Here is a 12769-nt window from a genome sequence, read left to right as displayed (position 1 = left end):
CCAACTGCGGGTTTTGGCCCGATCCCACAATCGGGAAGTGAAAGGAGGAAATGAAAATGTTCAGTGACATGCTCTCAAAAACAGCATTCAAATGGAACATTTTGAAGCATACTCTAAAAAGGACACCATAAAATCCTAGTGACCAGTCCACAGGCCTTTGATGATCTGATCTCCCTGGTTGGGCAATGCTCAGGCATCATATCAACCTCAGTGCTCCCCCAACTCGCTCACTTCCAATCTGTCTGTCCTTTCACTTGGCCTGCTCTTCCTCGACAGTCTCTGGAGACCGCTTCCTACCCTGCACTCACTCAAAGAAAGGAGTCTCACTCTCACCACACAGACAGCCATCCTGTGTCCAAGTGCTGCACCCTCATCATGAACTGTTTTCAAGGTCCAAGTCACAGGACAGTGTTCTTAGTGGGTATAAAAGTACTTCTTTAAAACAAAATGTTGAGAGTCCCATTTTTATGTAGTGGTCCAATCACTGTGACAGATAAGGGTCCATCAACCAGACTCACATCTACTAATGTGCATCTCTTCCCTATGGTGGACCCTCAATTACCTTGAATATTCACAATGGCTTGTTCAACTGCACCTCTCCAAATGCACGAATTACTTGTGCTATTTCAGAGGTGAGTCAAACTTTTAAAATTAAATTTGGATTTATACACATCTCCAAAAGAATACCCAAACAGACAAACAAGTACTAAAGAAAGAACCGAGACCCAAGCGGCTCTCAGGCCTGAGGTGCTCTAATTACTGCCACGAGTCCTGATGTGACAACATTTTTCTAACTAAGGTGCCTTTGATTAAATTTTGGTCCCTGAATAACCCAACTACAGGGTCAAATCTTTTTCTTGAAATAAAATGACAGAGAAATTATTTCAGCATGAGTTCCAAAATATGGAATATTTGGGTAACTTAGGGGTCATCTTCAATTATGGACTTGCAGGTGCCAGTTGTTAGAAAAATCCTTTAAAGAGAATGAGATCATATAATTGCAAGTCAGTGAAGGTATTTCTGGGGAAGATGAAAAAATATGGGCATACCTAGGAGATATTACGGGTTCAGTTCCAGACCACCACATTAAAGAGAATATCTCAATAAAGCAAGTCACCTGAGTTTTTTGGTTTCCCAATGCATATACAAGTTATGTTTACACTCCACTGTAGTCTATTAAGTGTGCAATATTATGCCTAAAAAAAGCAATGTATATACCTTAATTAAAAAAACACAATTGGTAGTTATAAAATAGTCATAGGTATATAAAGTACAGCATAGGGAATATAGTCAATAATTTTGTAATAACTATGTATGTGCCAGCTGGATACTAGATATATCAGGGGAACACTTGTAAAGCATATGATTGTGAAACAACTATGCTGTACACCTGACACCAATACAAAATAATACTGAATGTAAACTGAAACTGAAAAAATAAAATAAACACCCCACTTTATTGCTAAAAAAATGATAACAATCACCTGAGCCTGCTGGAAAAATGGCATCAATACACCTGTTCAACACGGGGTTGCAACAAACCTTCAATTTGTAAAAAAAAGGCAACAAAGCAAAGCACAATAAAATGAGCTATGCCTGTGTAGTTTAGATACTGGTCTACTGGTTATCTAGTCTGATACCAGGTGAAGGTTGTTAGAAAATCTATGAGTTTCTAATATGCACATTCAGCAGATGGCCTCACAAATCTAAATGTTCTTCACCGCTGGCAGGAACTGAGAGTCCCTGGTATTTCCTGATTGAGTTCTCTCACAAGGGACTGAGCCTACAGTCCACACCTGCAGGGGGCAGAGCTGACATTTGCTCTCAGAGCTTGAAAAGTGACAGCTACACTCTGAGTTAAGATGAGCTCATTTCCGGACAGGCCTGGGCAGCTGAGGTGCCTGCTGAAAGATGTGCAATACTGTCTACAAAAACAAGCTCTGAGAAAAAGACCAAATGTATTCAAATATTTAAACATTTTAAATCCTAAATAGTTACAAATAAAAAAATATACTAGGAAAATGTCTACCAAGTATAATAGATCAATATCTCTAGTATACAAGTGCATTCAAATTCATAATGTAAATAAACCCAAGAGAAAATGAGCAAGAGATATGACCCAGATGTTACAAGAAGTGGTTGAAGAGTTAAACTGAAACTCATTTTTGCAGCTCACAATGGTCAAATGGTAGTAATTTTGCATGGTTCACAATAGTAAGGAATGTTGGATTCAGGACACGTTCAAGGGGAAGTAATGGTGTCTGTTCAGCTGGCTGTGCAGTAGGAGTGAGTCAGGGGATCTGACCTGACCAACAAGCCAGCCCAGTCACAACAGGACCATGCATGGGACTCCCTGATGTCCCACAGCCTTGAAGACCACCTTAGGGTCGCCAATCTGTGCAATGGTGTTGGGAGGGGACAACTCCTGGGACGCCCTAAATGAGGGGAGGAGTTCCAGATCCCTGTGCATAAGGAGTGCAGGAGGGCCCAGCCCCTAAGACTGGAGGGCATGAAACCAAACCCAGGTGGGGACAGTAGGGGATTGGACATCTTTTACCTCACCAGGCCAGAAGGGCATTCCCAAATGACTCCAAGAGGACAGGCAATGGCTGGCCCAACTCTAAACAGCAGAGTCATTTCTGTGTTTTTCAAGGAAATCATGTTACTAAAAAACTGATGCTTCTATTTTAATAGTGGGACTAGGAAAAAAGTCCCTTATCTTTGGCATCTGTTCCTTATCTCTAAAATCAGAACACTAGTATTTACATAGTGTAATAGCAGTTGTCATAATTAATGTCTAACAATATAAAAGAACACACTAAATAATTACTATGACAGACTATTTGAAAGACTTGAAATATGTGCAGGTAGGTGTTATACCTTTTTCATACATGTGGCTTTTTGCGTATTTCCTCTCCATTCCTTTTTGCAGTAGTCCATGATATCCATTTCAGGAGCTACACTTAATTTAGGTTCTGTTAAAGAGTCAAACAGAAGAAGAGAGGGGGAAATGAAAAAAAAAAAAAAGCATAATCAGAACAACGGTACTACTTTATGCAGGAACTACTTCCTCTCATTTCATTCCAAAAAAATCTGGGATCTCACCATTGCCTACCACCTGATCCAGACCACTATCCCCTCGCTCCTAGATTATGGTCTTCTTTATCACACACCCCACTAGCCATTCTCCAAATGGCAGCCAGAATGATGCACTTTAACGATATCCATCACTCCTGGGTCCTGAGAGCTCTTGGGGCCTCCCATCTCAGTTGGAGTGGAATTGATGTCCTTACTACCTACAAGGGCCCCTGTCCTGGCCTAACTGCCTCTCTGGACTCGGCTCTCACTACTCCCCTCACTGACAACTCCTGCTCCACCTGCAGCCGCCCCTGTATTCCTCCAACACACTGGCTCTTCCCCAGGCACCTGCTCCCACAGTCCATGCAGGCCTCTGCTCACCTCTGAGACCCCTATATCATAATGTCGCACACCTTCACTTACAGTCTTCTTACACTGTTGATTTTCTTCTTGGCAATGATCAACACCCAACATATTTCTTTTTCTGTATCCTTCCGCCCCCACCCCGCCCCACTCCACACCCACACACAAATACAGTAAAACACAGCTCCTTGCGGGCAGGGGCTTATTTTATTTCCTGGCTATGTCCCCAGAACCTGCAGCTGCTCAGACACAGGAGTCTGCGAATACTGTCCCAATCAATTAAACATAGAACAGTCTGAGCTATGAGAAAATACATCTAATTACTTGTAATAAGTTTTTCTCATCCATTATACAAAGAGATAACACTTCAGTAATAAAACATGTATTCGTTTTTATTAATTTATATCCTGCCCTGATCCCCAAACACTACAATAATTGATAATAAGTTAGAAACTAAAAGGGCTCTCAATGTTAGTTGAACCACAGACCTCATTTTACTCTAATAAAACAAAATTAAAAATCCAACTTATGATCAGACAAATGATATAATAAGAAAATGGCCTTTAGTTTTCCTTATTGTTTGGGGTTTGATTTTGTGGTCTACACATACACACTCACATGGGTATATCTATGTGTATGTTTTAGGAAGAAAGGGAAGTAAATTCTCAGGCATATCTTGACTTCCTTTTTAAATTATTGAAGAAGTAAATGTTAGCAAAGAAATTAGGATATAAACACAGAAGAACCTTACAATGTATCCACTCCAGAGGAAGTTGACATAAAATAAAAATACTATATTCAGCTCAATTCAACAAATATTTACTGAGTGTTTAATACACATCAAGCATTGAACTAGGAATATGAAGGTTTACGACCCAGATTTTGTCCTGAATGGGTTTAAAAACTACTGAAGAAGAAAAGACAACAGGTATTCACAAGCAAGGCTGTGATGGATGCTGAGATGACTAAGGAGCACAAAAAAGGAGCCTCTAAGCCAGCGGCTCTCAACCTGTGGGTCGCGACCCCTTTGGCGGTTGAATGACCCTTTCACAGGGGTCGCCTAAGACCATCCTGCATATCAGATATTTACATTACGATTCATAACAGTAGCAACATTACAGTTATGAAGTAGCAACGAAAATAATTCTATGGTTGGGTCACAACATGAGGAACTGTATTTAAAGGGCCAGAAGGTTGAGAACCACTGAGTCTAAGCCCTTCCTGCAGTTCAGGTAAATCAATTTTTTTAATGTAAAACATTAAGAACTGTCTATTTTTTAAAATCTCATGGTGAATCCACTTATAAAGAAAATAAGCCTTGTATGAAAAGGGGAATAGCACATAGAGAGACAACATAGATACATGTAGCTGTGGCATAAGTCAGAATTGGCTTAAAGGTGAAACAGGCCCCTAATCTTTATACAGAGACCACAAATACCAATGCTGCACAGCCAATCTTCAAATAAAGACCTATCACTTGAAATTCAAGAAACATTTTTTGAGTATCTATTTAGTAAAGGAAAGAGTTGCCTTGTATCTGCCTTTCCACTCACCTCCCCACAAACCACGAGGAACTGCTAATGTCTAGAGTCAAGGACATTTACTGGGCCGTGTTCTCCCACCAGGCAGAGCACGCTTCCTGCTCAGGAGAGGCCTCCAGGAAAGAAAGTCCAGCCTTCCTCCTCTCCTCGCTTGCAGTCCTCATTCCTGCACATGCCAAAATGACACCTGCCTCCTGGGCAGGGCACGGCAGGCAGGCCTACCACTCAGGCCTGACGGGAAGAAGCAGGGTATCTCACCTGGCCAAGAAGCCAGGCCCAGGCCACAATCCTGTGCTGAGTCAGATGTGCACATGAGGCAGTGAGGGTGAGGACACGGGGTACCTGCACAGCTGCTAGATCAACATGGTACTTTAATTCCCATCCTGCTGCTGTTTTTTGAGAGGCAGGCTCTACAGCCATGAATGCCAACCTCTAGGCCAGGGGCTGGAGGTGCAGGACAGGCAGTACCTGACCTCAAGCAGCTTAGAGTGTACACCAGCTCCTTTCTTTCATTGCAAACCACATAGACTCTGACTATGAGGAAGAACATTTCTAATGGGAAAAGGGGGGAGAGGGCTGAAAAACAGAAGGTAGCCAGGAGATGAAACAAACAAAAGGTCTGGTTCTTAACAACCATGTGGTGACAAAGTCAAAGGTCAGACCCTTGGGAGATGGGAAGTTACAGATGAACCCCTCCAGAAAGCTGAGACTCAACAACAAGCTATCAAAAAAGACCCAGCAAATTTGGGGGAGAAAGGGCAAGAATCACACATCTTTTCTATAATGAACCAGACAGTAAATAACATGGGCTTTGGGGGTCATAAAGTTCTGTCACAAATACTCCACTTTACCATGCATGAAAGCCACCATTGACAATATGTAACCGAGAAGTTCTAATGACATTTTATCTACAAAACCAGGTGGCACATCAAGTTTGGCTAGGGAGCCATAGTATGCTGATCCCTGGAGAAGGTGCAAGAAACCTTTTCACTAACCAAAAGAGAACGTAAGAAAACCTTGTTGACCTGAGCTCTGACTTGAGGATTCATAGCCACAGGCCGGCTCTCATACAGGGACAGGGTGTAAACTCAGATTAGCCACGAGACCCTGGAAAGACACGTCTAGAAATTCATATAAAGCGGCCCAAGGGAGGTGACACCCTGGGTGCCTGGCAGAAACAAGGCCAAATTTTCTCACACTCAAGCCAAGTTGCATGAACTCTACACAGATAAACAAGAGCTGAGCTTATAATTCAAACTTTAAAGAAAGAAGAAATAAGCAAAATAGCAAATGGCATAATTATATCTATCAGGATTTTTACTTTTTAAATATATTTTATTGATTTTTTACAGAGAGGAAGGGAGAGGGATAGAGAGTTAGAAACATCGATGAGAGAGAAACATCGACCAGCCGCCTCCTGCACATCTCCCACTGGAGATGTGCCCACAACCCAGGTACATGCCCTTGACCGGAATCAAACCTGGGACCTTTCAGTCCGCAGGCCGACGCTCTATCCACTGAGCCAAACCGGTTTCGGCATATATCTATCAGGATTTTTAAAAAATGAAATTATCAGACCCAGAAGAGTATGTTTAAAATGCTTAAAAAAAAATAAAGAAGTTAAAAACATGAGCAAAGAACAATAAACTATCAAAAACAACCAGGCAAATGGGGGGTGGGGAGCAAGAAACAGAACTTTTCCAAAAGAGAAAATAGATCTGAATAAACCATCTAGAGTGCAACAGAGGCTACAAGATTAAAAACATATATGAAAGCATGTGTAATTGGGAGCCTCGGATGACTGAATGGGGGCTAGCAAATATCTAATTAAAAGTTCCGGGAGGAATACAGAGAACAGGAAAAGGCAATATTCCTAAAGATAATAGCTAAGAATTCTCCCTAATTGATGGAAATTAGGCACCCAGGAATGCAAACAGAAAAAAATATCAAGCAACACATTAAAAAAAATCCACACTTCAGAGTTATCAAGGAGAAACACCTAAGACAAAGGGAAGAAAAAGGCAGATTATCTACCAAGGATTAGTCTGACCGCAGTGTTTTAACTAACAACAGACCAGAAAACAATGCAATAAAATCTTCTTCAAAAAGATTATAGGCAACAACTATTCATCTGGAGTTACTCAAGAAAAAAAGTGAAATAAAATTTTCAAACATACAGAGTTTCCCACCAACAGACCCTTACAGAGGCCCTTCCAAAGGTTGTTATTTCAGGAGAGCAAGGAATAAACCCAGAAGGTGAGATGCAAGAAAGAATATAAAGGGGTCCATTTTAATCTCAGACTAACGCTGGAAGTGGCAAGGCCCACTGAAAAGCTAAACTGCCTGCATTAGGGCTGTACTGGCAGGCAAAAAAGAGCCTTGAGAGTGAAGGAGAAAGTAAGGTCTCTGCAAATGTAGCAGGAATGCACAATAGCCAAAGAATGACTTCCTCCTCAAGAATCCTATATAATAAAAGGCTAATATGCAAATTGACCGAAAGGCGGAACAACCGGTCGCTATGACATGCACTGACCACCAGGGGGCAGACGCTCAATGCAGGAGCTGCCCCCTGGTGGTCAGTGCACTCCCACAGGGGGAGCGCCACTCAGCCAGAAGCCGGGCTCACGGGGAGTGGGCCTAAGCTGTCAGATGGACATCCCTCGAGGGCTCCTGAACTGCGAGAGGGTGCAGGCCGGGCTGAGGAACATCCCCCTTCTCCCGAGTGCATGAATTTCATGCACTGGGCTTCTCATATGACGAATAAGAACTCTGCATCAGAAGTGAATTCTGTGCAACTACAGCAGTAGAAAGCAAGCGTCCTCAGCAATTTCATGGAGGACCAGAACAGTGTGGCCCAAGAATACATCTGACTAGGTCCCTACAAAGAACATCTCCTATGGCCACCAGTGAGGAGTTCCACCAATTCCTTGTTGAAGAAGACTTGAAAACCGTCAACAAAACCCCACTTTGTATCATTTCTTCCTAATTACACATATGGTAATACTTTTGTTAACCATAAAATAAACAGAAGCTAGTTCTCAAAACAAACCACTAGAACACACACATTACACTGGGAATAAGAGAGAAAATGCCACTTGTGCCTCATCTATGACAAATCCCCAATTGGAGTAGTCCCCCTCGGTTCCTGCACTAGTAAGGAGGTACTTCACACACAGCCCTTCTGGCTGTGCCCACAGTGGAGGAGGCCAGGATGTAATGCCTCGCTCTAGCAGCAATGATGGGTCAAAGGGCCCTGGTTGGGGTGAGACGAGCAGGCATGACTGAGCAGAAACATGGACACAAAATCATGAAACGAGAGAATTAGTGCTACCAATCCCATGATCATTCTTTCTTACAAGTCAGTGAATCCACATGGCCATCTGAGGCAAAGACACAGTTTTCTATTAGTCTTCCCATGTGAAATGAAAACTGCATTGCAAATCCAAACTCCCCCTCCAAGAATATAAGGAAATCAAGAACTAAGAGAGGGTGGTGTCAAGAGATTCAACAAATCCTGACGGGTGCAAAAATGGCATGAAAAGAATACTTTCAATAAAATGTTAAAACCTCAGGAAACAATACTCACCAGACTTTAGCGAAATGAATAACTGCATGCAGCTAAGACCATATGCATATCTCCTAGGAAGTACATCTTAATATTTTATGAACATGGATATACGGATTTAACAGCATTTTCTACTATAAACAGTAGAACAATAAAACAATAAATAAAACAATTCCAAACATACCTGATAACCCTCTTTCATGTATAAGTAACTCTTTCTCCTTTTCTATTTCATCCGCAGCACGATACATGTCCTCCTCGCTGAAATCACACCAAATGAGACATTTCAAAGTTGTTGCACTGACAGTTTCCCTTTTATCACAAATGCAGGTGCTTAAAATTGATAAGACATTTAAAGTTTAATTTTTTTCATATTAATGACAATCTGATAAAATATGGGTCTTTTTAGATACTCGTGTTCCTATCATTCCACTTCAGAGTTTCTTACTTCAAATGAGACATTTTACATCACTCCATCTGCCACCTAGCTCTGAGGCCATTTTAATTACAAGTCTATTAATGCCTCAACTACACATGTAAGCATCTTAGCATGTGTCTTATCAATGAAGCACTGTCATAGTCTATCAAGTTTCAAGAATAAATATAGTGCTATTAAAAGTGTTCATATAGATATGCAGGCCGATGGCCCACCTTAATGTCACAGGCAAACTTTACAATAGTTACTCTAATAACAATAGACGAGCATCAATTATTACAAGTCACCAGAGCTTAAAAAAAAAACCTCCCAAGGCTCCCCCTGCTCTCTGACCCTCATATTCATGTTCCGCTGAGCATACCCCTACTGTCCCACATACTCTTATGCTGCCACTGCTACTGACTTGGTACTTATATAATAGCTTCCTAAAGAGTCTCTAGTCTCACTTACTGAACTAACAAGAACCTACTAAGTACTAGAAACGGAGACAAGGGTGCTAGGCAAGGATGAAGTATGGGACTTCTGGTTTTAGGATGCCTTCTCTCCCCTTTAACTTACACCACAACATGACAATGATGGGAAACAGAAACACTATCTTTGCTGAAACCACAAGACATGTAAAAGTCCAAAAGTGGACGAAGGAGTCGTACATGACAAAGGACAGGGAGCCTCGCTGCCTGTGGAAGGGCATCTGCCGAAGAGAAGACCAGCAAACCCTGCAGAACCCCAGAAAGGCCAAGTACTTCAGAAGGTACAGGAGACAGCGAGAGCTGAGAACAAGGAAACTGGCTGATGTTCACACAAGGAGTGATCAGACCCTCAATTCCTTATACTCCTTCCTGATGACAGCACACCCCCATCCTCACACATGACAGGAGGCTCCAGCCACAATGGCACACAGGAAGGAGGAGTTAATAGGTCAATAAACAGTAAGGAATTAAGTGAACGACTGAAATACTCCCATCTCCAATTCCCTTAGTTCCCTCTGCTCCTTCTCCATGGCCTAGTACTGCTGGAAGAAAGAGGAAGGGGTGAGGGGAGAAGAGACAGATGAAGATGTGCTGAGAGAGGTGGGGAATCTAATCTATCTGCCTCCCCACCTAAAGCTCTTCAATGGCTCCCAAATAAGCAGAAAAGTCTAAAATGTGGACCTAACCTACCAGTCTAGCCAGTATTCCGTGATTCCCTACACACACCCACACCAGTCCAAGGTTTCCCAGCCAAGCATTTTCACAACCTGTGATTGGCTCTGCCCATTCTCTCTGCCTGATGGGCACTGGGCCTACCCAGCAGGACATGTACTATGTGGGGACCCTGCTGTAGAGTGGCATGGCTGGAGTGGGAACCCAGAGTTAGAAGGTCCTCACTGCAGCCCTTATCAGCCATATGTATGACTGTGGAACTAAAGTAACGACACCTCTCAGCACCTAAATGTAACCAGGACAGTAAGAGTACCACCTCAAAGGATTGTTATGGGAAGACACAATGTAAAATATTCAGCATTCAAAAAAGTTAGCTATTCCAATTAATTCTCATACTATATCCATTGGTGCAAAGTATTAATAAACAATAATCATTTCTCATTCCCTTTTTCTCTCTAAAATAAAGGTGATGGGATATGTGTGGGATGATTTTTTTAATGTTCTGGGGTTAAGGGGTCATATTAGGGAAAAGGTACTTTCCACATACTCTGGCTCCAGTCAGATTTCAAGTAAAAGGTGTGATGTCACCCATGGAGCCTGTGCCAGAGTTTAAAAACAGAAACCAGATTCCCAGAGCCTATACATCAAACACCTAAAATAAAAAGTGACTAAATGTGTTAGTTCTTCTTTTGCTAATTTAATATCTTTCGGGCCACGTTCCGAGCTTTATCAAATGTGAAAAATTCTGATGCTGCCCTAACCGGTTTGGCTCAGTGGATAGAGCGTTGGCCTGCGGACTGAAGGGTCCCAGGTTCAATTCCGGTCAAGGGCATGTACCTTGGTTTCGGGCACATCCCCAGTGGGAGGTGTGCAGGAGGCAGCTGATCGATGTTTCTCTCTCATGGATGTTTCTAGCTCTCTATCCCTCTCCCTTCCTCTCTGTAAAAAATCAATAAAATATATAATTTTAAAAAAGAAAGAAAAATTCTGATCCTATAACACAAGCACTCAAGTTAATCACTTTCAAAATATTTTCAGAAGCATGTCTTTGGGCAAGCACTTCCCTAATCTTGTCCTCAGTTCTCTCATCTTCATAATGAGAAGACTGGCTAAGATCTAAATGACCTACATCATCTCATGGTACTCATAAACAAATTAGTAAAATTCTGCGGCACACGAAAAAATGTACTTTTGGCCAATCTGACAAAAAAATAAATAAGTATAATTTTGATTGTTTCACACCGGACAGCTACTCTTGTGTTGGCTGTTGTCAGTTTTTTAATTGACAATCTAAGGGAGAAGAGGTCAGTGCCCTTGACAAAATAGGTATCACATGTTTTAAAATTCCTGCAGCATGCAGGTTGAAAATCGCTGATCTACATGGTTCCTCTTCCAGTTCTTACTTTTAACAGACCAGGAATCTATTAGTCATTAAACATTCTACCTCCAGGGATATTCTGTAGCTGTGCTACATGCACAGTTGGCTATACTTTGTCCTCTTCCTTTTCAATCTACAAAGTAACCAAAGTGCAATCGCAACACCAGTGCCCAGATGGAGTTCTCTGAACAAATATTTCTCAGTACAGTCACAAAAACAAATTCCCTCAAAGGCCAACAGGAGAGGGACGGAAAGAAATCAAAGGGAAGACAGAAACAGAAAGTGAGATTATCTATATAAGAAAAGTCCAGCGACCGTGACAGCAGAACGACCAGAACGGCCGGTCACTATGACCACCAGGGGACGTGAGCTGCCCCCTGGTGGTCAGTGCACTCCCACAGCTGGAGCACCACTCAGCCAAAAGCCAGGCTCAGGGCTGGCAAGCACAGAGGCGGTGTCAGGAGCCTCTCCCGCCTCTGCAGCAGCGCTAAAGAGCAGCAAGTCGAGCAATAAGAAGCAGTGAGCAGGCGGGTGGTAAGGAGTGAGGAGTCCCAGACTACGAGAGGGCACAGGCTGGGCTGAGGGTACCCCCCGCCCCACATGAATTTCGTGCACCAGGCCTCCAGTTGGAAAAAAAAATTTTTTTAATGGCAGTGTTTCGGGATATACAAAAGAAACAAAGCAGAAATTGATGAACAGGGCCCAGAGTACATTCAAATTACTTTAGCCACAAGTAGATTTCATTCAGATCTTGTGCACAAATGTTTGCTAACTTGCATGGCCACCAAGGACACTTGCTAGTTTTCTAAGGTCACCAAGAAAATTGTATTATGGCCTTTAAAGGCTACCTTAAAAATTATCCTAAAGCTGTATTTCCTTGTAGAGCAGGTAATTTTTAAGTTTAAGCAATAAAGCTCAATCAATATGGTTAAAAAAAAAAAAGAAGACATTTAATAGCCAAAATGAGATCTTTATTCAACATAAGGACTACCAACTAGAAAGAGAGAGATGTGTGAGAGCAAGAAAAACTAGGTTTATTTAAGAAAATACTTCACTCAATAAACTTTTGCTTTAAATTTTTTAAGTATCAAAATATTAAAGCTGAAAATAACAAAATGAAATTTTATTTAAAGCTGTGAATCTAAAATAGCTAGAGGTTTAAATTTTGTTATGGGAAAGGAAAATAGTGAAACAATAATAGGAAAAGGATATTAAATGATAAATAAAATGTTACCATTTCAGAAATGTGCCAATCTTTTGTAGGTG

General features: G+C 41.8%; 1 protein-coding gene across 3 annotated transcripts in view; it reads right to left on the bottom strand.

The window, feature by feature from the left end:
* The window catches only part of OTULIN (OTU deubiquitinase with linear linkage specificity), a 34743-nt gene that overhangs the window by 15434 nt on the left and 6540 nt on the right, over positions 1-12769 (bottom strand). For all 3 annotated transcript variants that reach the window (XM_070411917.1, XM_070411918.1, XM_070411919.1), the window contains exons 2-3: positions 8732-8808; positions 2881-2975 (exon numbers count right to left, since the gene is read on the bottom strand). In XM_070411917.1, coding sequence (XP_070268018.1) covers positions 2881-2975; positions 8732-8808 — 172 coding nt within the window. The remainder of the gene's footprint in view (positions 1-2880; positions 2976-8731; positions 8809-12769) is intronic.

The sequence above is a fragment of the Myotis yumanensis genome, unplaced genomic scaffold (assembly GCF_028538775.1).
Source record: "Myotis yumanensis isolate MYYU_CA2020_CCGP unplaced genomic scaffold, mMyoYum1.0.hap1 SCAF_4, whole genome shotgun sequence".
In the NCBI taxonomy this organism is placed as follows: Eukaryota; Metazoa; Chordata; class Mammalia; order Chiroptera; family Vespertilionidae; genus Myotis; species Myotis yumanensis.
The sequence above is the reverse complement of the archived record's forward strand: the minus strand, read 5'-3'. Positions and strand labels throughout refer to the sequence as shown.